The sequence below is a fragment of the Sturnira hondurensis genome, unplaced genomic scaffold (genome assembly GCF_014824575.4).
Source record: "Sturnira hondurensis isolate 20B ecotype Veracruz unplaced genomic scaffold, ASM1482457v3 Scaffold0014854, whole genome shotgun sequence".
NCBI lineage: Eukaryota > Metazoa > Chordata > Mammalia > Chiroptera > Phyllostomidae > Sturnira > Sturnira hondurensis.
This window is the reverse complement of record NW_028087485.1, coordinates 1821928-1849383: the sequence shown is the minus strand read 5'-3', so window position 1 is coordinate 1849383 and position 27456 is coordinate 1821928. Positions and strand designations below refer to the sequence as shown.

The following is a 27456-nucleotide window of genomic DNA, read 5'->3' as shown; positions in this document are numbered from 1 at the left end:
AATTTAAATCTTGCCAATGCCACGTAAGGTCAAAACGTCTGACAGGCTCAGAGGTGAGAAGTGGATCTCAGGGTAGTTTTCACCTGCAGTTCCCTTGTTGCGAGTGAGGTTGAGCATCTTCTGGATGTTCAACGGCCATTTGTCTGTCTTTTGTCCTGAGTACTGTTCATGGTCTTTGCCCATTTCCTGTTGAGCTGCTAGCTTTTCATTCTTGATTTCTAGGAGCTCTTTAAATAGCAGGGAGTTTGGTCCCTTGTATCATCCCCTTTCTTGAAACTCTCTTTATTCCCTCAGTAGCACTGTCCCTTAGGTCTTCTCTCGCCTCCCAGGATCTCGCCTCCGCGTATGGGCTTTACTCCTCCCCTCTTCCCCTTAAAGGCTAGTAGTGCTACCTTTGGCCACCTCATTTCTCTACACTCTCTTCAAAGCCACCCCTCCCCTTCCATCTCTGCCTCCACCAGTTCTAATTACAAGTGTGTGCTAAAAACGCCCAAATCTATACGTAACCAGATGCTAAAGCAGGGCTCTTCTGATGTCTCAGTCTGAGCTGAGACCCTGGTGCTGAGAACAGTGTCAGGTGCCCGCACGTTCTAAAGAGAGGGGCAGGCTCTTCGGAGGGTGGCCCAACAGAGCCCAGGGGCAGAGCCTCATGGGGCTCTCTCTACAGGGGGCCTGAGCGGCTTTCCTGGGTTCTTTGCAGAGCTGAGGGTGTGCTGTGACCCTCCCCGCCCCCTCGAACCAAGCAGGGCCCTTTAAGAGAATCATCTAAAGAGTTTGTCTTATGTCTTACAGAATTCAGGAGACACAGGATTGACACAGGACGTGGGCTTGTCAAGACCTAAAGACGAGAGGCCGGTGTGCTCTGTGGGCCTTGCATGAGAAGAGGGTGCCCTGGGGACATGCTCAGTTCTCGCCAACGTTGTTCCTGGTGGCGCGGCCCCTGGGTGGTGGTCACAGGAAGCTGGAACGCAGTCCTGCAGGCATTCAAAGTTCCTGCAGAACTGTTGACTGTGCAGAAAGTGGGGAGGCAGACCTGACATGGTAATGGGGAAAGGGAAGAAATGCCAAATAGGCAGAACTTGGTAACCCGTGGGGGACCGGCCCTGACACTCATGGACAACGTCCTTACAAAGGAAGACGAGACTAGGAAAATTCATATGATGTGATCGCATAGGATTGGCTTAATATTTTTATACCAATTGAATTTGGATCTTAGTTTTTCAAAAATGCGCCATTCAGGACAAGAGAAAAGTGAATCGAGGCCTTACTCGGGAGTCCTGTGGAGCCCCAACTTGGGAGTCCCACAGGCCTGGGACAGATGTCCTGCTCTGCTATTTACTAGTTGTGAAACTTTGGGCAAACCACTCAACTTCTCTAAGCCTCAAATTCCTCCTTTATAAAGTAAAAATGATACCTGACGAGACCATTATGAAGAGTAAACAAGGTGTTATAAATGACACCCACCATTACGAAGAGTCAACGAGATGTTATAAATGACACCCTTAGCATAGCATCTGGTGGTGAGTCATGGGTTTGGAAAGAGAATGTGGCAGCCACCTCTAATCATCAGGAAAGTGCAGTGAGGAAAACCACAATGAGATACCGCCTCACACCTGCTGAAATGACTATCATCAAAAAGATGAGACTTTACAAGCGTTCGGGAGGACGTGGAGAAAAGGGGACCCTGTGCACTGCCAAAGGAAATGTAAACTGGTACAGCCACTACAGAAAATAGTATGGAGATTCCTCAAAAAAATTAAAAATCAAACTACCATATGATCCAGCAATTCCACTTCTGAAGGAAGTGCATCTGAAGGGCATGTATCTGAAGGAATTAAAATCGGGGTCTTGAAGAGACTGCACTCATGTTTACGGCAACATTATTCACAACAGCCAGGATATGGAAACAACCTAAGTGTCCGCATGGATAAGAAAATGTGGTGCATTTACACAATAGACTATCACTCGGCCATGAACAGAAGGAAATTCGGCCATTTGCAGTAACACGGGTACATCCGGAGTGCACTATGCTAATCAACCAGTCAGAGAAACAAATACGGTATGCTATCACTTACACATAGAATCTAAAAAGGGAACAAAAGCAAAAACCCATTTCATGGGAGCAGAGAATAAAAGGGAGGTTGCCAGAGGCTGAGGGAAGGCAGAAGTGGGGTGATGTAGGTGAAAAGGCACACACTTTCAGTTATCAGGAAAATAAGCTCTGAGGATGTGATGTGCACAACACAGCAATTACAGTTCATAATGTTGTGGTGGACACTTGACAGTTGTTGAGAACAGATCTTAGGCATTCTCACTCACATACCCAAAAAGCTAACTATGTAACTATATGAGGTGACAGATGCACTAACTCTATTGATCTTGGTAATCATTCTACCGAAGTATATGTATGTAAAATGACCACATTGTACACATTAAATACATTAAATTATACTGGTCAATTATTCTACAAAGAAGTTAAAAGAAGAAACTCTCCAAATGTAAGCTTTTTGAGGACATGTAGACTTGCATGTAGACGTACTATTCTAGATTCCATGGCAAGTGGATTATTAAGGCTGTGTATTACTCCTTTTTTAAAGATTTATTTCTTTTTAGACAGAGGGGAAGGGAGGGAGAAAGAGAGGGAGAGAAACATCAGTGTGTGGTTGCCTCTAGCGTACCCCCCACTTGAGGACCTGGCCTGCAACCCGGCATGTGCCCTGCTTAAGAATCGAACCAGCGACCTTTTGGTTTGCAGGCCTGTGCTCAATCCACTGAGCCACACCAGTCAGGGCTGTATATTACTCTTATCACTATGCCAGTAATGATACTTCAATTGGCAACAACTGAGAGACTCTTTGTCCGTCAGAAGCACTGCCAGAGATTTTACATGGCCACAGACCATGTTTTCAATAAAAATAAAAAGAACCAATAAAAATGAACAAACAAAGAGAATGTGACAGAGGCCTAGGCTTCTATTGCACGGCATCAGAAAGAACACACAGGTCCTCTGGTTCCATTTCCAGTCTTTAATGTTGGTCGTTTGGTCTGGTGCTGCCTGCTTTCAGGGAAGCATTATGAAATTTCCAAAGAAAGTTCTTTGTAATGTGTTCTGAAGGAAATTGAGAGGAAAATAAACCAAACGGAAGTATGGAAACACAGCTTGGGAGTTCAAAAAAACAAAAAAAAAACAAAAAAACAAAAAAAAAACCCCCTATTTGCTCATCACAAATTCAGTTAAAAATATAGCTGCACAAACAGATGACTAAATAGTGCTCCGACCCACAGATCTAAGCTTTTCTGCAAGTACCGTCTTACATAAGATGGTTCTGCTGAACTAAGCCCAGCACTGGAAACATTCAGATGTGACATTTTTTTAACATAGCTTCATATACATCTCCACGGCACATGCACTTCAGATAATCTATAAGGAGTTGGCACCACCGCACAGAGAATGCCACACGAAGAGAGAGTCTCGGATTTTCCCCCGTTCTGCTGCCATTGCAGAGGCATCCGCAGCCAATGTAAATTACAGTTTACCTTCGGTTTATTTTGCACTGGTCTCGGGTATACAGCATAGGGGTTAGACAATCATGCACTTTACGCGGTGTTGCCTTTGGCATTCCCAGCACCCATCTGACTCCATACGGATTTATTACAGTATTATTAACTGTATTCCCTATGCTGTACTTTACATTCTCCTGACAATTCTGTAATTACCAATTTGTCCTTCTTAATCCCTTCACCTCTTTCGCCCAGTCCCTCAAGCCCCTCCCCTCTCTCCGTGTCTGTGAGTCCGTGAGCCATTCTTAACATCACGTGGCAAGACAAGTCATGAGACTGAGTTCCTGGACCTTAATCAGGCGGGATTTGGAGGGTATTTTTGTTTGCTTGTTTTGGCATAAGAGACAGGTTCATTTGGCCCATGGCCATGTACAGGTTAAAGCATTATTAGTTCTGTCATCAGTATCTGTAAAGGATAGTTAGATATACAACTTAAGGATACACACAATTAGGCTGTTCATGAGCTTCAGACTCCAGAATAAACCTAACTCTCTATACTGAGGGAGTGACTTCTTAGTCAAACTTCTGAGAGCCAACACTTTAGGGTCTGAATTACCCTCTCAGCCAAAATCATTACTTCAAGGTCATAAAAATCCTGTTTTTCAATGGATTCTGGTCTTATCTTACCTCAAAGGCCAGCTTTGTTCTTAAGTTATAAAGGTTTGTTATATCTCTCCTACCCAGTTATTCTCTGTCTGTTACACTAATTCTCGCTCAGGAAGAATAATAGGCACCTTGAAGCTATGAAGAGCAACTCTGAGTATGTGTACACAGTTGCTGCAAGGTGATCTGTACCACAACCAAGTGCACTGGCAGATTTTTTTCTTCGCACTTGAACTATTAAAGTGGACCTGGATTTTTCTATTCCATTTGCAAGAAAACAGTGGAGTTCCTTGGTTTGTAATGCAAAACTATAAAAGGGCAGTATATTTGTTCTTGGCTAGAGTGACTCAGTTGGTTGGAGTGTTATCCAGAGCACCAAAAAGTCTACAGTTCAATTCCCGGTCAGGGCACATGCCTAGGTTGCAGGTTCGATCCCCATTTGGGGTATGTTCAGCAGTCAATCTCCCTCTCCTTTCTTCTCGCTCTAAAAATCAATGAACATGTCCTCAGGTGAGAATTAAAACTAATAATAATATATATTTTTTAAAACAGTATATTTATCCCTACCTTAAGCACATACCTAAGAGAGACAGGCCTCACACAAGCGCCCCTTCTCCCAACCCCATGCTAAGACCCAGGCTACTTACTGAGCACACAGGGAAACCTGACCTGACCACAAGCAGCCTGCGGCATTCATGGCTTTGTGTCAGTCTGCAAACTACAACAAACCTGACTGTTCTCACCAGCGTCCAGAAGCCATGTATTTGGCAGGTCACCTTCAGTGTGAGATAAGCCAAGTCTGATGCTTGCCCTCTGTCTCAGAAGACACAGTGCAGCAGGTGTGAGCTGCAGGTGACTAAATAATGCGCATGAGGTGGCAAACTTCCTTACACAGAGGAGCGCCTTGTCATGGGTTGAAATGTGTCCCTCTCAAAAATCTATGCTGGGGTCCTAACCCTCAGCACCTCAGAACGTGGCCTTATTTGGAGATAGGGTCTTTACAGAAGCCATCAAAGTCAAATGAGGCCATTAAGGCAGGTCCTGCCCCCATATGACTAGTGTCCTTATAAAAAGAAAGAATTTGGGCACACAGGTAGATATGCAGGGAGGGAAAGACAGCCGTCTACAAACCACGGGGAGAGCCTAGAATAGATCCTCACCTCACAGCCCTCAGAAGAAACCAACTCACTCACAGCTCATCGACCCAGCACTACTGGGGGATGAAAAAGTCCATATACATTCACTTTCTAAATAACAGACGTGTCTGGAAAAATGACAAGTTCCCAAATTTTTGTACTACTACTTTTTAATGAAAATGTATCTAAAATATGCACTCCATATCCTTAAGCAGAGGACTGTTAGGAAGGTCCCCCTTCCTAACAGCAGGGGACCATGAGTGACTGCTAGGCACAGAACACTGTCTCTGCAGTGAATGGCCTCTGCTTTCTCTCCTTCCTCCTCTTAGTAGGAAGTGTGCAGACGTTTCCTCTGCCCCCTGCATGGCCCCCATCCCTTCGCTCCAAAATGCACCTCATCATCTATTATGAAAGGACAGAAACCAGCAAACAAGACACTAAACCTGCTTCTGTAATATAACTAATAGTTCCAAGTTAGGGTCTGAAAGACTGACCCAGGAATGACACGGCAGGGCCTCGGGGGAAGTTCCCTTGTTGTCTGCTTCTTCCCTCTCTGCTCTCAGGGGTGAAGTGGTCAGACTCTCGTACTCGGGAGAACTTTAGTGCTGTGCCACACCGACACAAAGCAGGTCACAAGGGACTCTTCCGGCCTCCTTGAGATGTTATGAATTTATACCACAGACGCAGCTTGGATCAATTATAGCTGGTAAACAAGCGTCTCTTTTCAGAGCCCAGTGGGGCTTCGGCATTGTTGTCCATTTGTTTGGGGCATGGTTATACATAGGGTAGAACTCTCGGGATGACCTTTCTATGATGTAACACTAACTTGGGAAATTCTAGTTCCCCAAACAGAATGATCATCAAATTAAATGACCGCAAAAGAATAAACTTGCCTTTGAAATCAAAAAGGTACTTACCAGGTAAGATTCTTTGCTACATCCTCTCACTTTTTAAAGAGAACATTCAGTCAGTTGGTTAACTTCTGCTGATTGGAAGCTGGCTCCTCTGCCACATTTGGTTTTGTTTAGCATGAAGGTATTTTCTGCTTTATGCCCCCATCTGTGGTGGTGGTGGTGGTGGTAAAAACAGAAAAGAAAAAAAAAAGGCTAGTGTTTATTAAGTACTTACAATGAACCAGTCAGTATGCCAACTACTTTGTATGCCTTATCTTAATGAATCTTCCCAAATTATCTCTGAAGTAGGGATGATGATTTTCACTAGGCACCAGATAATATTTTGGTCAGTGATGGACCCCATGTATGACAGTGGACCTATAATATTACAGTAAGCCCTTAGCTAATGTTGTTGACAGATTCTTGGAAACTGAGACTTGAAGCAAAACAATGAGTAACAACACAATCGTACCGCAGGCTGAGGGGTATAGACAAGAGTTAAGCTCCTACGATGTATTTCTGGTCACAAAACATCACCAAACTTCAAAATAAAGAGCTAAAAACAATTCTAATATTAAGCACTGAAATGAATATGAGCTATACATACATTCAAGAAAGATTACTGCAAACGAGAGAGAATGATTCTAACCCACAGAGTTCTGGCTCCTGGGTGGCGGGACCCACCCTGGACAGGACACCCGTCTATAGCAGGGCCACTCATGACCACGCCCACACCCACACCCACATCCACACCCACACCCACTGGGACTGGCACAATCCAGACATGCTGATTCACCTCACCTGCACATCTTCGGGATATGGGAGGAAACTGGAGGCCAAGAGAAAGCCCGCCGCAACACTGGGAAGGCATGCAAACTCCACACGGGCCGTGGCCTGGCCAGGAATCAACTTTTATTTTCTCATCAACTTTATTGATAAGAAACATTGACCGAAACGCTCTTTCCCAAGGACCTGCGGCGTAAAGGAGCTGAGAAACTCCCATTGCCTGCTGACGTCACAGCTCATGCGACGTCCCAGCGCAACGCACGTCTTTGCAGTGAGGCTGTTGTAAACAAACCTCTGGTCGTGGCCGAGAGTGAGCGTATCCCACACACGATTCAGGGAGCCGGCACTAGTGTCTGGGTGTGTGCACGTGCCCTCCATCACGTTTACACACGGAGGAAAGCCCCGACGACTGAATTCCCTTTAACCGAAGCAGGAATGGAGGCCAGAGATAGTCAAATAACTTATTCAGAGTGAATCACCCAGTCACCCAGGTACTAACTGGCAGAACCTGGATTTTAACCCAGGCAGTCTGGCTCCAGAGCCTGCCTTCTCAAGTGGTATGGTCTAGAGAGCGAGGTAAATGTGAAAACTGGTTACAAATATTCATGTGATCTTGCTGAAGTGCCGTAATTTTAAATTATGTAATAGAAAGCACATGAAACAAAAACACATAAGCCAAGGGTATTTTCAAAATCTTCTACCAATCCTGGTAATGCTCTAAAAATACTGATTTTTTTGCACGGTTAATGATGGGTTTTAAACTGCTTAATAAATTACTTTTATTTAAGTCATCCCCCCAGATGAGTTCTTAACGAAAACCATACATGAGTATATACATGAGGACATGTGCAGGAATTTTTTAAACCTAGATCACCGTCCTCAAGACAAGGCTATGAAAACACACATAATTTCTATTAGTAATGGGGGAAAATGTCAAAAATGTCTGTTTGCAGAGTGGTTGGCAGCAAGGGAGAGGAAAATTAGGGAGTGGGATGGGAACAGTGAGAAATCACAGTAAAATCATTACTGTAGGCATTTTCAGATAAGAAAGTAAAATACTTTCAGGACTGTGCCAATACCATTTGAGGGTGTTTTCTAGGCTTTTCAGAGAGCTTCGAACCTCAGTGTCTGTCTGACTTAATGACCTATCTGGGACAAGACGTGGTAGGATGTGAGGCGACAAAGCAAGTAGAGCTTGCTTTTTCATTCTCTGTTTCAAACTCCCAGACAGCTTCATTTGGACTCTTACATAAAATTCCTAAGGTCGTCACAACTTTTGGTTCTTTGATTCTCAATAAGAGTAAAAAAATTTTCCAGTTGCAGATTTTTTTTTAAATGACCGAATTGCCTTTTCTTTGGAGTTCTTTTGTCTTTTGGAGTTAGATTTATGTGGCACTTTTGGAAATTCCCATAGAAATATACTAACAATGAGAATTTCATTTGTATAGCTAAATATGATCATTTTCCTAGCTCTACTATATTTAAACATTGCATGACAGAATCTGCTCACTTGTTCAGAGCTTTTCTAACTGGAAAAACGACTCCAGAGGAGAAGGCAAAATCAGAGAGTGAAGCATGAGAAGGACGCAAGGCACCATTACCAGTCTGACGATGAAGATGGTCACTTGAGAAAGAATGCAGGTGGCCTCCAGAAATAGAGAGTGGCCTCTGGTGACAGGCAGCACAAGAAACAGGGACCTCCGTCCTACAACCACAGCAAATGCATTCTGCCAAGAACGGTAGTGAGCTTGGAAGAAGAACCTCAATGCCAGCTGACACCTGGATTTCAGCTGCACAAAAGACACTGACCAGAGAACCTAGCCAGTTCCTTCCAGACTCCTGAGCTACAGAACTGTGAGATAAATAAATTTTACCCCAGGGAAGAAAAACCAGGCAGGTGGATTGTGGGGAGGCCTAAAAGCCCTTCCCTGTCGCTGATCCCCAAATGGCTTTGGTCTCTTCCCAACAGACAAGCCAGGAGAACATTTTATTTAGAATTGCTAACCCTTAGCAATTCTAAAGGGTCAGAATTGGACGCTAATGCCACTGTCACAACTGAACTTGATAACTTGACTCCAGGAAAGCTCCTGTGGTCCCAAGCTCAGCCCTAAAGGGGGATCTGGGCTGGATTCCAGCATCTGTGGAGACCAGAGGGTACCCAGCTTCATTGCAGGGGTGCAGGTGAGACCTGAGGCACCCCGCCTTTGTCCTGCCCTACTCTGCCCCAACCTAGAGGCTGCCTTAGGACAGGACCCAGGGGACGCAGGCTCCTCTTCTGTTCAGTAGAAAAACTTGGTCATGAGTTCTGAAGGAGCACATGGCTGGTAAAAATGTTCACCTCTGTGTGCTGAGGAGCATCTTTTTGGTTTTAATTTTTTGGAACTTTCAGCAATTACAAAGGACTGAAAACCACAGCTGTTTTTTGGAGGCCACTTTGGAGGACATGAAAACAGCCAAGAAGAGAGACAGGAGAGAGCAGAGGATGACAAGGAAGAAGAGAGGAAAAAATAGAGAGTGGAAGGGAGAGGAGGTGGGGGACCACCATAGCAGCTTCACTTGACCCGGGAACCCAGCTCCTCACTCTGGGCAGTCACGCCCTTTACTGATCTGCTGCCGCAGAACCCCGTACCACCGGGAATCACTGAGCTGCTGCTGGACGGGCACTTGTTCCTGCAGAGTTTCCTTTCCTGGTTCACAGGGAGGAATGAGGCGGGTTATGTTGGTTTCCATGTGAGTTGAGGCCAAGTTTGCAGCCTGCCCGGGCTCCCTTGGAGACCCCTGGGGGGTAGAGAAATGCATAAAAGCTTCGGGGCATATATAACTTTGTTAGAAATTTATAATAAATGAAAAATAGTTGTTATCTACCTATGATCTTGTTCAAGTTCATCATTTGTACTTTTAATTTAAATCAGTGTGTAGTAGTCGTGTGTATCGGGGTTTTGTGTGATGTGTAAAAATGTCTTCCACTATAAAACACTCAATACTGTATTGGGACAGTTCTGAAGTATGAAATTGGATCTTTATTGTCTTTTTGGATGAACTAGTAAACTCCTGAAGCCAGCCTCAGAAATTACTGCTGGTTTGAGAGGATCACTTCACTGTCCCCAGTCATTGAAAAATATCACGGAGATAACTGAAGCAAAATCAGTTTTCATCACACACACACACAGAGAAATTACTCCATGACCTGTCCGAGCCCCCAAACACATCACGTAATTAAGTTATGCTGACAAGTAGTAAAAGGTGGGCTGAGAATCTGTGAAGGATGCAGGTCGTCATGATGAAAGGTTAGCTCGCGGGGCCAGAAAGTGGAGAACTAACTCCCTCTCCTTGAGAACTGAAGCACATCTCTCTCCTGCGTCAGTTTCTCCATATTAAAATGGGAAGAAAAAAAACCCCAACCGTTTCTCCAGCAGTGTGAAAAGTAATTTATGTTTAGAAAAAGTTTGCAAAGAAGGTTGTCACCCCCTTAACATTTACTTAAGGGATAACGCTCTGGAAACGGATAGCTATCCTAGGCGAAAGGTCTCTCACGGGTTTTATTCAAGGCGCTGCAAAGCTGAGACATTATGGAAAATAAATGCCATGTTAAAGGTATGATATTTATTTTCAAAGCAAGAAGACTGACCACAACGGTCATCAAAACCAAAGCAGCAGCAAGCCTGTCCCACCAGTGTGTTCAGACTCTGCCCTTTCGGGGCCTCCTGTCGTTGGGTGGGCCTGGATGAGCTTTTGTGTAGCCGGGAAACAAGAAGTTAAAGACAGTGAAATCCATCCAATATGAATAAGTGGAAAGGAGAAGAGACAGGAGAAGAGACCCATTCAGTCTAATCAAAGCAATGTGTGAAAAGAAAGAAATGTAAATGGCATGTTCTGTCTCCCAAAGGCAGAGTGCCCAGCCAGCTTTCCCTCCTGGTTCGTGTCGGCAGTTCCATTCAGCTGCAGGGCCCAGATGCCACCTTCTATGGATGAATGGAAAACACAATGTCTTCTTTTATTGCAGAGAATCTACTGGGCGCAAGCTTTTAAGTGGTTCCTCTATTGCACGGGAATTGACGAAGTACCAAGGACATGGCCAGAATAAGTGGGAGCTTGAACGTTGAAAAGCTCTCATTCCTACTCGGCAGAAACTTAAACCAAGAGCCGCAGGGATTCTTGTTGCTACAAACTCCTTAGCTTTTTACAACATAATGGTTTTATCTGGAAGAGAGCAAACCTGTTAAAATAAAATCTAGCGTTGTCAGTAATTAGCATAGCTCGGTGTCACTACAGCCTGGGACTACAGCACACGGCAGGCCAGCTCTGAGCTGACACTCTTCACAGGTAGTGATAACACTTGTGTTGCCACCAGCGCTTTAAGGTAAGATTCAGCTGATGATCAAGCAACTTTTATTCATGCTACAACTGAATAAGAACAGAATTTTTGAAAGCCGGCTTCAGTTTTCTATTGCATTGCCTTCCTTTTTGTTTTAAGTTACCAGTCATGGCACTAAATAGTTGGCTTGAGGGAAATAAAAATCTTTATCTGCTGCTACTATTTCACCACTGAAATGCTTTAAAGGAATTGCTTTCACAGCATCACATAAACAAATACTAGTCAAAAAAAGAACAGGACGGGGAGGTCCTTCTTAAAAACATGATTTGCCAAAAGTAAAAGCCTTTCAAAAGAGTTCATTGTTTTCCAGCCTCTGAGTCATGTTAATATCTTGTGTGAGAGAGAGAGAAGAGTTAAACTGATTAAAGACAAGCTTATTTAAATGAATTGACTCTTCTTGTACAAGCAAATGCTGGCTCCTTTCATGGCTTGAAATGTCCTGTTGATTGGATAAGACATTTGATGCCTTACAAGTGTATGGTGCTGTAGGAAATTTCAAGAAGCTTTCACACACATGATCTCATTTAATTCGGGCACAACTCAGTGAGGGAGCCAATAGGGAGTCCAACATGAAGGTAGAAGTCACTGCTGAAGGTCAAACTGCAGAGTGAAAAAAGCCAGGACACACACCTTGCTGAACACTTTCCAATACATGCCAATTTTGAAAAATATTATTATTGGCTCTAGCATTGTTCAGTGTACTCACTGAAGAAGACCAGGAGGCAAAGAGAAAGTCAATGGGAAAGAGGAGAGCTTTTGAATTTTCCAAATAGTCCATGCTTTGCTATGCTTATGCCCTGTGCTCTGTGCTCATTCTTATCACAATGGATGGAGTCGACTGTTCCTGTGTAGACAGTGGCTGCCAAGCCAGCACATGACCCGAAGTGCCAGCCATGGATACAGGCTGTTCTTTGGTTACTTAGCTCCGAGGGGCTGTTTCAGCAGTAGTTTTTCTTTACTTGAAAAGTTGTCTATCTTTACTCAGAAACAGTCTCTTGAGATCTAACGAATCCCACCCGCTATGAGCAGCCTCAAGGCAAATTGAGCTGCTAACTTACTGCTGTGATGTGTTGCTTGGGGCTGTGCTTGGAAATTCCCCCCTTTGATTTCCTTCGGGTCTACCTCCCAGCAGTTGTCCAGTTGGGCTCCTCCTTTTTCTTTTTGATCTCAGTTTTTAGCAAAGTCAACTCAAGAATGGAAATGTCTTCACCAAGTTCATGACTTACAACCACAGGTGGGTTGGATGTGTATAAGTTACTACTGGACGGACCTCTAATGTAATCTAGAAATTGAAACCACATTCAAGTCATTAGCTATTCTCCCAGGGCAGAAATGCCCGAATATATAGTGTCATAAATGAAGGCTAAAACAAAAGTCATTTGCCTTGAATATTTGTTAAGATTAGGCAGTGCTTTTTACAGATGTGGGCCTGTGTGGGCCCTTTAGAAAACCTCTTTTCTATGTCCCACTTAATTCATTACTGAGTAGGCAAGATATAAATTTGTTGATCTCATGAGTCCATCTTGCATTGGCAAATTAGTTTGAGATGCTTATATGAAAGCATTAACTAGGCTATAGGAATGAGTTATTACTGTAAATTCTAAGCATGAGGGAAGATTATAAATCCAAAACCACTCAATCATTGTTTTTTTTAAAGATTTTATTTATTTATCTTTAGAGAGGAAGGGAAGAAGGAGAGAAATATCAATGTATGGTTGCCTCTTGTGAGTCCCCTGCTGGGAACTGGCCTGCAACCCAGGCATGTGCCCTAACTGGGAATCCAACCACGATCATGTGGTTCGCAGGCCCGCGCTCAATCCACTGAGCTACACCAGCCAGGGCTCAATCATTGTTTATACAAGTAAATATGAGAATATTTTAATAAGTTAAACATGGAGTATGTATGAAACAAAGCTTAATTTTAATTAATATTAAGTAATTATTAATAAACATGGGAAATATAAAAATGTATAGGATAGTCTTGGCTTTTGGTTAAGCTTACAATTTATATGAGAAGGCAATATATAGATAGATATAGACATATAGATATATACGCAAATTAAATAACAACATGAGAGATGTCAAAAGGCAAAATATTGTTAATTGACATGTGAAATGCAATGACCAGAGTAACTATTATAGGTAGAAAAAGGAGAAATCATTCCCAGAAATGGTGGGCAAAGAAGACAAGAAAAAAAAAAGATTATCAGCCAGATATTAAGAGCTGAATCCATTGAGACAGATGTGAGGGAGGGGATTCTTGGTGGAAGGAGTCCAATGAGACTACAGATGCAAAGCAAAACAAAAGAAGAGTTTAGATGCACAAGAGGAAAGACATACAGGATTGTTAGAGTGGCATGGAGAGTGCGAGTACAAGACAGTGCTGGAAAGGCTATTTAGAAATGGACTGTGGAGGGCTTTGAATGCCAAATTAAGAAGGAGAGATTTCTGAACAGAAAGACATCTTGATCAAAGCAGCACTTTAGAAATGTTAATTTGGCAATGGTATGCCGCATTGAATGGAATAGAGAGGACTCGAGGCTGGGAGAACACAGAGAACTCATGCCAAGTTCAGGTGTGTCATGATGGTAATGGGATGGGAAGGGTAGAGGTGGTGGCAGGAAATACTGAGGGAGAAGCCCGCTAGCTCCCAGTTGTACTGATTGGCATCTATTGTTGGAGCTTTCTGTTATTTTCTCAAACACTGTCAAATCCGTGGGTTCCTAAAAGTGATTCATTTTAACAGTTGCAAGTGGGAATGGGGAAATGGAGGGATTATTCATTTTGAACTTGCAATATGTAATACTTGTATAAGTGAGTATAATGAGCCTTTCCTTCGTGATCTTGTATCCTTATCAAGGGACAAAAAGTGTTAACTAAAAATGCCTCCCCCCTAATGTGCCATGAAATGTAGGGATTTAAAAAAAGACCTGAGGGCATCTTACTTTAAAAGAAATCTAACTGTAGTTGAGTCTAGACTCTTCCAAACTTTTCCATGAATAATACCTCTGGAGGAAAACCCCAAGAATCCTGAGATCCCTTTATGCCTGCAGCCCTCTGGTGGGACTCGTATTAAAATAACCTCCAGGTTTTGATGACGATGGAATGAATTTATTATCCAGAAATTCAGAGAAGCTTGCTGTCTCTTTAAATGAGGAGGGGAGAAAATTCTGGAGAGTTTTTTGATCATTCAAATCTCATGCCCCCATACATGGTATGTTTGTACATGTCCCTATGTACACAAATACATGTATGCATACATAATGTACACCAACACATATTAATACACGCGGTAAAGGTCCTGGCATCCAGGCTTCTGCCCTGAACCTCCGCAACCCAGCTCTGGCCTTATCGCTGACAGAACTGCACTCTCTTGGCCCTTCAGGGACACTTGGCCTCGGCACCCACTGTTCCAGTAACACCACTCGACAGCCAGATGGCGCTGGATAGGAAGCCTCCTCCCTACAGGCCCTACACCTCACCCCGAAGCCCAGGACTCAGAGCCCCTTTCCTGGGCAAGGTCAAATTCAACTGTTTACAATCCCTTGTGAGTGCCCCTTGAGGTGCAAGGAGGGGGCGGGGGGGGGGTGGAGAGAAAGAAGCCCCAGGGAAGACAAGTTTGCCAGGACTTGGGTAACTAAGGTTCTCCAGAGCTTGTCCGGAATGAAGGGGGCAGGGTTCCTCCCCTCTTTCTAGCCCCTCTCCTTTCCTTGCCCCTCTTCCTCAGCCTCCCCAAGTTGTCAGAACTAAGCTGACAAGTCCATAGGGCAAAGGTGAATAAACACGTAAACCGCCCTCTCCCCTTGTAAAACTCTGTTTATCCAGTTTGAGCCAAAAGCAAATTCATATGTTTTGATTTAAGTAAGAGAAGGTTGTTAAGACTGCTTGACTTAATAAACTGAATAAGAATTGCTTTGAGCTCTTGACTTGGGTTGCCGTGGAAGTCAGTCTCTCTGCAAGGTAAGAATGACTTTGGTCCAGTTGCTAGAAAGATGTGGGAGCATTACATAACATTTTCACGGATCCCTACGTGGGTTATGAGAAGCTGTTACCTTCTTGGGGATTCAAGTAAAGGCTTTTTATGTTCGAAGCTGATCTGAGGGCCTTACCACAGCTTAATTTGAGAGGGGACTTGCAGTTCTGAGGCATTGAATGTTCCTGGTTGGCCCCACGTGTAATGCACAGACTGCTGGGCATAGAACTCACAAACTCCAAACCAGTTCATCTGCCGACTCCAAAACCACTGACACAATTTTAACTGCCATCTGAGTATTCACATAGTTTCTTCTCTCATCCCTTCAAAACTATTCCCAGAGTTTTGAGAACCTGAGAACTTGGGCCAAGGAGAGAACAGCCAAGTGCACCAAGAAATCTGAAATCTCAGTTCCCTAAGATGTCAACCATCAAGTTTTGTTTGTATTGGCCGAACACAAATTATAAGACCCTGTGAGTATTAAAACACAAAAATGCAGGTGCTGTTACTGCACGTGAAGTCTGAAATGTAATTAAATGTGTTCTTTCTTCGCGGCAGGGTCATTTACTCTACGATTAAACGCCTGCGTCTCCTTAAGCTGCTGCCTTTGTAGTATCGGCACACACGGTTGCGTCATACTCATATTCACTCGCGGGGACTGGGCAATGTGTGTTTTTCCACCTGGACCTCGGCGTTAGCTGTCAGAGGCACTAGTCTTAGCTTCCTTTCTGCATCTACTACTCTGGCACGGAAGCTCCTTGCAAGAGTAGCGCCCGGAGAGCGTTCCTGACAAGACGCGCAGTTTGCTTAGCGAGGCTCCCCCACTGGAAAGTTTCCTCTAACCTCTAACACTCGCTTTCAATCCCTGGAGCTGGCAGGACGCAGGCCGACGGGATCCCCTCTTCTCCGGGAAAGGATTTTACACGAACTCTGCTAGGCTGCTCGATCCGAGAAACGATCTCTCAGCCAAAGTCTTCCAACCCCAGTGGTCAGACGAGGCTCTAGGAGTTTAGAGAACACAGAGATCCCCTCTCCTCGAAAGGAAGCACGGACTCCGCTCTGCAGGAAATCTGGGCACTGGAGGTACCCAGGGTGCCAGGGGAGCGCGGGGTGCAGGACGGAGCTGAACGCAGGCAGCCAAAGAGGTGCAGAAGGGAATGGAGCTGGAGAGAGTGGGAGCCGCAGGAGCGCGCAGGGACGCGAGTGAGAGCCAGATGCTGTACGGAGCTTCGGGGAACAGGGCACTAGAACCAGCGGGAACAGGAAGGGGTGCGCACACAGGCAACGGCAGGGGCCGGAGAGTTACTGGCTGGAAGACCTACCATGGACTCCCTAGAGCCTCTGAACTGAGGGTGCGAGGAGGATGCGGGGAGTTGGAGGGTAGGAGGGGGGAAACCAGCTAGGGGCGTGCCTTTGCCCGGATTGGCTGCAGGAGCTGACGCTAGGCCCCAGGGGTTGGCTTGGGGGAGTGGGAATGGGGTGGGGTGGGTGTTGGGTGCCTGGACTGCCGGCTCTGCGCGCTCAGAAACATGCTGAGGTCCCGGCGGCTGTTTCGGCAGCGGCAGCGGCACCAGCAACAGCGGCGGTGGCGGCGGCGGAGGCGACAGAGCTCAGCTCCCGCAGAAACGGTGCCCGGCACCCAGCCTCTGGCTCCGCGCCGTGGCTGCTCTGACCTGGCCGGGACCTCCCCCCACGCGCCCAGCTACCAGGACCTCTGGGGTGTTCCCCAAACACTGCCCAACCCGCCACACCCCCCGCCCCCGGCCTCCGCAGCTCGGCATGGGCGCGGGGGCGCTCTCCCTGGGCGCCTCCGAGCACTGCAACCTGTCATCTGCTGCACCTCTCCCCGACGGCACAGCCACCGCGGCGAGACTGCTGGTGCCAGCATCGCCGCCCACCTCGCTGCTGCCCCCAACCAGCGAGGGCCCTGCGCAGCTGTCGCAGCAGTGGACGGCCGGCATAGGCCTACTGATGGCACTTATTGTGCTGCTCATCGTGGTGGGCAACGTGCTGGTGATCATTGCCATCGCCAAGACGCCGCGGCTGCAGACGCTCACCAACCTCTTCATCATGTCCCTGGCCAGCGCTGACCTAGTCATGGGGCTGCTGGTGGTGCCTTTCGGGGCCACTATCGTCGTGTGGGGCCGGTGGGAGTACGGCTCCTTCTTCTGCGAGCTCTGGACCTCGGTGGATGTGCTGTGCGTGACCGCCAGCATCGAGACCCTGTGTGTCATCGCCCTGGACCGCTACCTCGCCATCACGTCTCCGTTCCGCTACCAGAGCTTGCTGACCCGCACACGGGCGCGGGCCCTCGTGTGCACCGTGTGGGCCATCTCAGCCCTGGTGTCCTTCCTGCCCATCCTCATGCACTGGTGGCGGGCCGAGGGCGACGAAGCGCGCCGCTGCTACAACGACCCCAAGTGCTGCGATTTCGTCACTAACCGGGCCTACGCCATTGCCTCGTCCGTGGTCTCCTTCTACGTGCCCCTGTGCATCATGGCTTTCGTGTACCTGCGGGTGTTCCGCGAGGCCCAGAAACAGGTGAAGAAGATTGACAGCTGCGAGCGCCGCTTCCTCAGCGGCCCCACTCGACCGGCCTCGCCCGCGCCTTCTCCGGAGTCCCCGCAACCCGCCGCCGACCCGCTGGCCAACGGACGCACCAGCAAGCGGCGGCCCTCGCGCCTCGTGGCCCTGCGCGAGCAGAAGGCGCTCAAGACCCTGGGCATCATCATGGGCGTGTTCACGCTCTGCTGGCTGCCCTTCTTCCTGGCCAACGTGGTGAAGGCCTTCCACCGGGACCTGGTGCCGGACCGCCTCTTCGTCTTCTTCAACTGGCTGGGCTACGCCAACTCGGCCTTCAACCCCATCATCTACTGCCGCAGCCCCGACTTCCGCAACGCGTTCCAGCGCCTGCTCTGCTGTGCCCGCCGGGCCGCCTGCCGGAGCCACACGGCTGCCGGCGACCGGCAGCGCCCCTCGGGCTGCCTGGCGGTATCCCGGCCGCCGCCGTCCCCCGGGGCCGCCTCCGACGACGAGGACGACGAGGACGTCGGGGCCACGCCGCCCGTGCGCCTGCTGGAGCCCTGGGCCGGTTGCAACGGCGGGGCGGTAGCGGACAGCGACTCGAGCCTGGACGAGCCGAGCCACCCCGACTGCGCCTCGGAATCCAGGGTGTAGGGCCCAGCGCCACCGCCCCAGCTCTCTGCCGCGGAGCGCAGGGCCGGGGCGCGGACTCTGCGTGCTGGGGCGAAGAATGTCCTGGAGCCCAAAATGACATCCCAGGGGAAAGAAATACGTGTTTACTCAAGACCCGAAGCAGGTGAACTCGAAGCCCACAAACCTCATCTGAATCATCCAAGACAAACAGAAAAGCCACGGAACGTTGCACAGAAAGGAAAGTTTGGGGAGGGGTGGGAAAGTGGCTTGCTAATTTTTCTTGGGTTCTTTTTCCTGTTGGTGGTTCGGGCTTCTTTTGTGTGTGCGTGTGATGCATCTTTAGGGGTTTTTTCCAGGTGACACTTTCTATGAGGGCCGAGTAGGGGAAGGGAGAAGCATTAGGGAATAAAAGTCTATCAGCTTCCCTCCCCTTCCTGAGAACAGGAGCAAGTTACCCGGAGAGAGAGGGGCCGTGACAATTTGTCAGGGCACGCTTCCTTTTGCTTTCGGGAGAAATTTCAGTTTAATTCCCGAGTAATGATTTCTCCTGTCCTTAAAGCAAAGGGAAAGGATGCATGCAAAAATCGCGTTTCGAGAAACAGTCAGCTGTTCTTGAAATAAGCCTCACCTTGCTTTCCTTCTGTAGGGCAAGCCTGCTATTCCCACGTGCCCAGGTGGCCGGGCGGAGGGGTTTCTACCTCACCCTGTGCACATTGCACAGCCAGACAGAAAGACTTGTTTATATTAAACAGCTTATTTATGCATCAATACTAGTTGGAAGGACCAGGCACTGAGCCTCTGTGACATGTGACTCTGTCCATTGAAGACAGAACAGGAAAAGAAAAAAAAAGAGGTTTCAGTTCAGATTACTGCACATGTGGGTAAAAAAAAAAAAACAAAACGAAAAGGAGTAGGTCAAAATGCCATTTTGCACAGTGTTAGGAATTGTAAAGTCCACAGAATGTGTTACTCGCACAAAAAGAAATTAAATATTTTTTAATGGGGAGGGGGGGAAGATCTTAAAAACTAAAATAAAATTCAAACGCTCCTCCTGTTGTCTATTATTTTATTGAGCTAATGATTTATTGGGAAAATGCCTTTTTATACTCTTTTATCATGGTACTGTAACTGTATCCATATTATAAATACAATTATCTTGAGGATATTTTTATTATTTTTTTATGTCCAAGTGCCCATGTGATTCTGCTGGTAAAACTGAGCACTTGTGTGTAAATTCTATTTCCTCTGTGTGTTTTACCAAGTATTTATACTCGGGTGCAACTAACTACTGTGTGAGGAATTGGTCTATGTGCAATAAATACCAATGGAGCACAATCAAGGTTATGTACCGTGTGTCTGTAAGAAGTCAGTGATAATGGAGAAGAAAGTTTGCTTTGTTCAAAATATAGGTTTCCCACAGAGCTCTTTTAATAGCTTTTCATGACTCAATAACATAGCAAAATACCTCTAAACCAAACAAGGCATGCACCTACCGAGGGCTGTAGGCTCGCCCTAAATTTTCACAGCCAGCTGGAAGGTATTCTAGACTACTGGTAGGTGTTTTCCAGATCCCATCGGCTGCATCTGACTTAAGAAGCAACATTTGGAATTGTGTATCTTCCAAAGAAAAGTGACCGAAGTAGGCAACTCAGCCGCAACTTTGCACAGAAACATAGGAAAGAAGACCAGCTTTGTTGAGCAGTCTGCCTGCTTGGAATGGGTGAGTGACTTCCACAGCTTATTGTTTTCCATTAGAATAATCATAGCCCGCAGCTGATCTGCGTGGCACATTTTTTCTAGGAGCTGTTTAGAATGAAACATGTTTTTATGGCTAAGCAAAAATTTATGAGAGCTTTTAAGTAAATTTTTTTTTCTCTTATATAATCCAACAAACCATTTTGACAGAAGTTTTGGGTGGGCAGGTACAGGTAAAAGCAAAAGTGACATTTTTTAACTTCACTAACAAAATTATGACACCCAGAAGGTAGGATAGTTTCCATGAAATTACTTCCTATCAAAGTATAGTGAAATTTTATCCTGGGATTAATTCTACATTCTCCACAATAAGTTGATTTGAGTGTTTATCTTCGTATTTTTAAACTAGCTTTTCATTTCATGATCATCCAATAAAGAAACCAAAGTAAACAGTATAAAGTTTGGGCTAGCTCTGAGCTTTAACACAAACTAACTGTTTTCCACTAAGGAAAATCAGTTCTGATTATCCTCTTTTGCAATGGGATGTTACGAAGACGAAGGGACAGTCTTCTGAGAAAGGTCAACAATGGGGATGTTTTGGAGACCAGCAAAAGTTGCACGAACAGTAGCAGTTTCAATAGCAACTGCTACGAAGCTTAACTCCCTCCTCCAGAAAAAGAAAAAGAGGTGGGGGACGGTGAAACTTGTTTAACTAAAAATACAAGGGTAAATACTCACAAAGCTTGTTTTGGAGAATGCAGAATCATTGTCAGGATCAAGTCTCACTATCCTTTCCTCTAGGGACTAAACACAGTCATTTCTATCCTCCCCCCACCACGAGTATGTAAGGCAGCTTTTGTTAGGAGTTTTGTTTCTCTTTATTTTAAGTTATACGACACAATTAATAGATTAAATGTCTAGAGTTTCATCTGAAGAATACCAAAGTACCAAGTTAATGCTTCACCTTCTCAGATTCCTTATTATCTACTTGTTTTGTATAGATGTCCTTACAGTTCAATAACAAAGAAATTTCCCAACCCAAACATATATATAGGCCCATAAGACCTCAGGTCTTAAAATTATGGAAGTCCTTTAAACTTTATAACAAATATATATAACAACTACCTAGCAGATAGCTCTAAAGTCTTTAGTGAATTAGAAGAAACTACTATAATCTGGGGAACAAGTTACCCTTATTGGTAGGAAATAGAAAAAGATTTTTCTGTGGTCCCTGAGGTGTCTAACTAAGGATTAAAAGGACTCAGAAACAGACTGTGTCAGTGATCCCAACTACCCACGAAAACTAATTTTTGTTGTTTTTGAAGAAGACAGACGTTAGTTCACAGTAGAACTGTGGGAAGTTGGGCCGCCCCTCCTGATGGCTAAGGCAGTGGGAGGAACACATCAGTCCTATTTAATCTGGTAACATAACGCAGAGCAGAAGTGACAGGTGGAGGGCACTGAATATGCAGAAAATTCACCTTACCTAACAGTGGCTTTGTGTGTAATAAGGTACCAAAGGCATTAACACTAACATTAAAACAGTGGACTTCCATGTGACCAAGGTTCATTGATCCACTCCCTTGGAAGTCAGGTTTAACTTGCGGGCTGCAAAGATCTCTAGTGTGTGACGGGATCGTCCAGCATCTGTGGACTCACCTCCCAAGGTAGAAATGTCTGATTGGCATCACTTCTGGCTTCATCCCTTGGTGAACTTGCCTATGTAACACTTTGCAAAGAGAGTTTATTTTTTCAGTCCCTGCTTTCTTAGGAACTGGAAGTATTAATAACTTCTAAGAGGCTATTGTGAGACCTTTCCTCATCAAGCACATTTTCCTAGCTTATTTTAATTTTGCATTTTGTTGAATGTGCCGACTTCCTCCGGGAACATGTAAAATTGCCAGGCGGAAATTCTGCACCCAAAGTATCAGGATGATATTAACATTTATGTTTTTTTAGCGAGAGCCTTCTAACCAAGCGTCCGAAGGGAAAGTATTTTATTAAGTTGTGCTGCCATTTGAGAAAGGGTTAAAAAAATGTTTTTAACAGAGCTGGACATGTTTGCTCTTTGGAAGGAAAATAAATTTTAAAAAAATCTTAGCAGTAATTCCAATTAAACACATTGGCACAGATAATTTAGTTTTATTTGTACATTTCTGGCATAATGTGCTGAGAAATACTAATTCTTTTGACTCCCTGCCAATTTGCTACTAATCAAAATGGAGAAGATATGCACTGTTTGGATTATACCTAAAAATAGTTGTGCTACAGTCACATCAGCAAACGGAATTAAATTAATTTCTCTTTCTTCCCCTTCACACACAACCTCCACACTAAATTTCCATGTAGAATATTGCTCCTGAGTCTTGTAATTTGTGGCTCAGGATGTCCCAGATTGGATTGCTACGTTGCAATGGTTTTTAAGCGAACTCCATTGAACCACTTTCTGAGGAATGAACCCCTCCTGAAATTCCTTCTTTTACCCTGCTCTCATCTAAAGAGTCTCCACTAAATAGCCCTGATCATGTAATCAGAAGATATTCACACTATAAATAAATATCTCGTGGACTAATTTTGCTCATCAATCATCTTTTTACCCTTTTTTGGGAAGGAGGGAGATAGTTTCTGAGTCAAAAGGTTTGGACACTTGCTGGGACAATGACTAGGTTTCTAAATTCAGTAGTTTGAATACAGGCTGGAAAAACAACAGCCCCAAGAGGAGCTTACGTGATCTCTGTAATAATATGAGCATCGTCCAAGAAAGCACTGGAGGTTAACCGTCTACCTCCTCTCAACCTTGGTCCTCACTTGAAGGTTGGGCAAAGATTCCTCCAAATGTTACCTCTACCTTCTGTACCTGAAACCAGTTCTCAATGCAGACCCACTGTGTTCACTAGCCCTTCTCTTGAGCACTTGTGCAGTTCTTGAGTGAGACAGAAACACCCAAAAACACCTTTCGGGATCAGAGCAGCATGACTTCCCCATGAACGGTTTCCTAAAGCTCTCCATGTGCAACATCTCCCAGAGCTTACCCTTCCTATTTTCCTCTCTCCCCACATTCCCCAGCTCAGAGCTGTTCATTAGCAAAATCACACTGCTTTCTTCCTATGCATCACACAAAACTTAACCTAGGATGCATTTGGAATGTCTTAAGTTTGCATTTCTTCCCAAGAATTTCAGTATTGCTCTCATGATTAGGAGCAGAAAAAAATGTGAAGCTATTTTTTGTACTTTTCCTATAAAAGATCTTCGCATGGAGTTTAAGATATGGGGTGTGGGGCTACCTTAACAGGCTTTCTTCTTGTTTCTCTTAATTTTTCAGTTCATAAGGGCATGACCTTGTCCATCTTTCAGTGCCCTGATTGCAAAGATAAGATTAGCTGTTCCACCGTTAACTATTTGTAAATTAGTTTTCTGACTTATTATTAGGCTAGCTGATTTGTGGGAATTATGGGTAAAACTCTAGGAGAGCAGAAAACTCGGGTGAGCAGATGGCCCAAAGACTGAGGGCTCTGCTCTACACGCATTTGCCGCCGTGCCCAGTGACCTTGGGGAAATTGGTTGGTTTCCCTGTCACTCAGATTCACTTCCCAGAAAGATGGACCAGTAGTAGCCTTTGTAAATACCTTTAGGATGGGATGCTCTGACAGGAGTTTATTGCTTCATAAAGTCTATCATTTGGGATACTTACCTTTTCCCCCCCTTTCCTTGCAACTCCTCCCACCAAAATCCCTTTGGGATTTTTTTAAAGTGAAAAGAACAACCAAAAGTAGCAAAAATGTATGTAATACTCCATGCATCCAAATAAACAGTCCTTTTTTAAAAAATTACATTTAAAATTCCACAGAAACCGCAGCTGAATAAATAAAATAATCTTCCGCCCCGGCATCAGATTAAAAGACCTGTTTGCTGTGTGCGAAGCAAAAGTGCTTGTTTAATGATTCTTAACCCACAGCCACTTTGAGGAAGGTAAACCAATTTTAAAAGTTACTCAACTCCACAATTTTGCATGGAGTTGTAAATGCTAAAAGCAAACTATCTTGGTCATTCTCTTTTTCTTCGAATAGCAATTCAGAGATGGAAAGTGCTGAGGGCAATGGGAGTTTGTATTTTTGCTTACCTCTTTTTTGTAGCTTGCAGGGTATTGGGTTTCTCTGTTCCCGACTTAATAAACAGTGACAAGTCTGTGGGGACTTTACTGACTTGAAATATCTGTTCTGTTAACGACAGGAGCTCACCTGTAGCCTTGAGGTCCCTATTTAAAAATGCTTTTGAGGAGTGAACATTAATAGGTATTCCAATTACATTTTCTGCACTCCAGGGATTTTTATAAAGGCAATAAAATTTACATTATATTAAGATGCTCTTTTAAAAGAATTCCTTGTGTTTAAATGATTCTATGATCAGTTCTAAAATAATGTGAGGGTTTTTTTTTCCCCTTGAAATAGACATTCTCAAGTAAAACTGAGTCGCTCAGAAAAAATCTAGGTTCTTTGTTATGGGCAGGATCTTGGTATGTCTAGCAGACAACACCCCCATCCTTAAACAAGGCTGTATATGTACATCAGTGATTTTCAACTTTTTTCACATCAGGGCACCCATAAACTAATGTCTGAAATGCTATGGCACACCAAAACGTATTTTTTGCCTATCTGACAAGAAAAAATAGGTAAAATTTTGATTCATTCACACAGGACAGCTACTGTTGTGTTGGCTGTTGTCATTTTTTTTATTTGACAATCTAGGAGAAAAGAGATCAGTGCCCCTGACTAACTAGTCAAATGTTGCGTGTTTTAAGAATTCTCACGACACCGGGGTGCCGCGGCACACTGAATAAAAATCGCTGACCTAGATCGATGCAGACCACAGAGACTGATGCAATTCGGTATGAGATTTAAAGACCTGGTCTACCATTTAATAGCCCATCCCACTAGCAAATGTTTCCATTACAGCTACCACACATCCTCTTGCTGTTTTGTGTTGAGGTTAAACAAATAGCCAGATATTTCACCAAGAAAATGTGTTTATTTGCAAACAATAAGACCATTGCAATTCAGGACACGGGGTCTAAACCACATGCAAGTCCAGAGACCCAAAGGAGAGGATTGCTCTTTCACAGACTTGGGAAGAACTGTCACAAACAGGGTTCATTGAAGGAAACTGAAAGTTCAAAATACGGTGACTTTTCTTTGGCTGAGTTACGGCATCTCCCAGGGCCTGAGCTGTTGGCGGACCAGGAGGAACCGCCTCCTCCTCCTGCAGAGGTGGGAGAGGAGCACTTCCTGTGGGAGGTGCAAGGTGCAAGGTACCTCTCTTCCTGTTGGGGTCAGTGGTAGGTGCGCAGGGCCACAAGCCTGAGAGTTCTCTCCTAGCCGCCTGGCCCCATTTCAAATGAGGTTTCTGCTTATCCGTTTTTACAGACTCATGACTGACCTCAGTAGAATTTGCAGACTGATGACTGACACACTATTCTCTGTATAAAACTCCTTCCGATGATACATGGGAAAAGCAGTGCCCCCTCCTCAGCTTTGTGTGTGTCCCAGTTATGAGGATTCCCCCTCCGTGGAGACAAGGTCGAAACACAGCACAGTGCAGTGGTGAGGGTGACACCCGGGCTGGTGGCATCAACACATTGTCCTTCCTGGAATTATGCTGCCAATTTTTGCAGTATCACCAGAGCCACAAGACTCCAAAGATATGAAAAAATGTTGTATAAAGTGACAAAGTGTAACCCCAAAATTAGTAAGTCCCCACAATACTGCAGAGAGCACCCTGGCAAGTGCTGGACAAAATGGGCAATATAATTGTTTTCCAAACCAGGTGACCACTAGAACTCCCCCCGCAAAGGACAAATGTTTACAACCCTCCTCAAATCTTCTGAGAGTTCATATACCTATATGGACAAAATTAAATTTTTTCGCATTAGCTGTGCTCAGAAGACACCTCTTATGTGTCTCAGAAGACACAGAGGAGAGCTTAACTATTTGGGAGATGTCTGTGATTTGTCTTCAAGTTGTGGTTCATGGCTCGACTGTTCTTGAAAGATTGATGGTGCTGTGTACTGAGTGTATCGTACGGCAGACATCCTGCCCATGACTCTGAACTTCTCCCCAAGGCACTCACAACCTGGCTGCGGAGGTCACACAGCCACACGTGGAAAGTGATGAAGAACAAGGCAGGTGTAGTTGAGTGCCAGACATGTGGACCAAAAGTAAGGGCTCTAGACCAGTGCTAGCTGGTGGAAATCCAATGTAAGCGATATATATTTAATTTTACATTTTTTAGTGGCCACATTATTTTTAAAGAGTAAAAAGTAAACAGATGAAATCAGTGTTACCCTTTCAACCGGTAATTGATGTAAAACATTACTGAAGAGATTCTTCACTTTTTTTCCTTCCAAATACTAAACATTTGACATCCGGTACCGGCCTTACACTTAGAACCCACCTCCACCGGGACTCGCCCCCTTTCAAGTGGCTGGTGGCCACGAGCCATGTGGGTACTGTGCTGAGATTTTGGCACTAGAGTTCACAGGATGGACTGGATGGCGGAGTGGCATCATCTGAAGCTTGAAGACAGCATGGATTTTGGATAAAGAGTTAAAATGGTGTGAGAGGCCATTCCGTGAGAAGTTTGAAGAGGGAGAAGACCACATGAACAAAAGCATAGAGGTACAGGTAGTCCAGGTGAATTTCTAGGTAATGGACAGCCACTTGCAGACAGTTTGTGTTGACAGAGTAAGCAGAAAGTGAAATTGGAAAAGTAATTGGGGTGTAGATCCAAAGCTTAACACAGAAGTACTGAACGCTAACCTTCCTAAAACATGGAGACTTTTGAGCAGGAGTGCCACGACGGAAACCGCGTTTTAGAAAGATCAGAAAGCAGGCTAGGTGGATGTAATATCTGAACCACCGAAATAATGCTGAGTTAAGTAAATTCAGTAATCACATGGTACAAATCAAAAAACGAAGATTTACGTAACTTCATATGATAGCCATGAACTCATTATTAAACCGGCTTTCTGGCTTGTGTGTGTCAGCCTCCGGGGCTGCCCCTGAGAAACGCACCCTTACCCAGAAAGTTTCTGAATTCACAAGGCTGAGGGCCTGGTAAATGCCTGAAGGCCATGCCCCTATGGAGGTAAGGCGTATGAGCTCAGGTGATTTGTTCAAGGCAACAGGTGAGCAGTCTTGAGCAAGTCAAGGTGCCTGACCCTGAAGTTCTTCTCTTATTCATGCTAGGTTGTTCCCCACCAGACCAGAAGCTCCTTTAGGAGAA

General features: G+C 45.1%; 1 protein-coding gene across 1 annotated transcript; it reads left to right on the top strand.

Annotated features, from left to right (window-relative positions):
- Window positions 1-16832: 16832 nt before the first annotated feature.
- Window positions 16833-19435, top strand: ADRB1 (adrenoceptor beta 1). Its single transcript, XM_037063876.1, has one exon. The coding sequence runs from the start codon at window positions 17107-17109 to the stop codon at window positions 18502-18504; it is 1398 nt and encodes a 465-aa protein (XP_036919771.1). The 5' UTR covers window positions 16833-17106; the 3' UTR covers window positions 18505-19435.
- Window positions 19436-27456: the final 8021 nt, after the last annotated feature.

Bases quoted from the DNA above. Each gene is read 5' to 3' on its own strand.
- ADRB1 (XM_037063876.1), top strand. From the start codon at position 17,107: ATGGGCGCGGGGGCGCTCTCCCTGGGCGCCTCCGAGCACTGCAACCTG.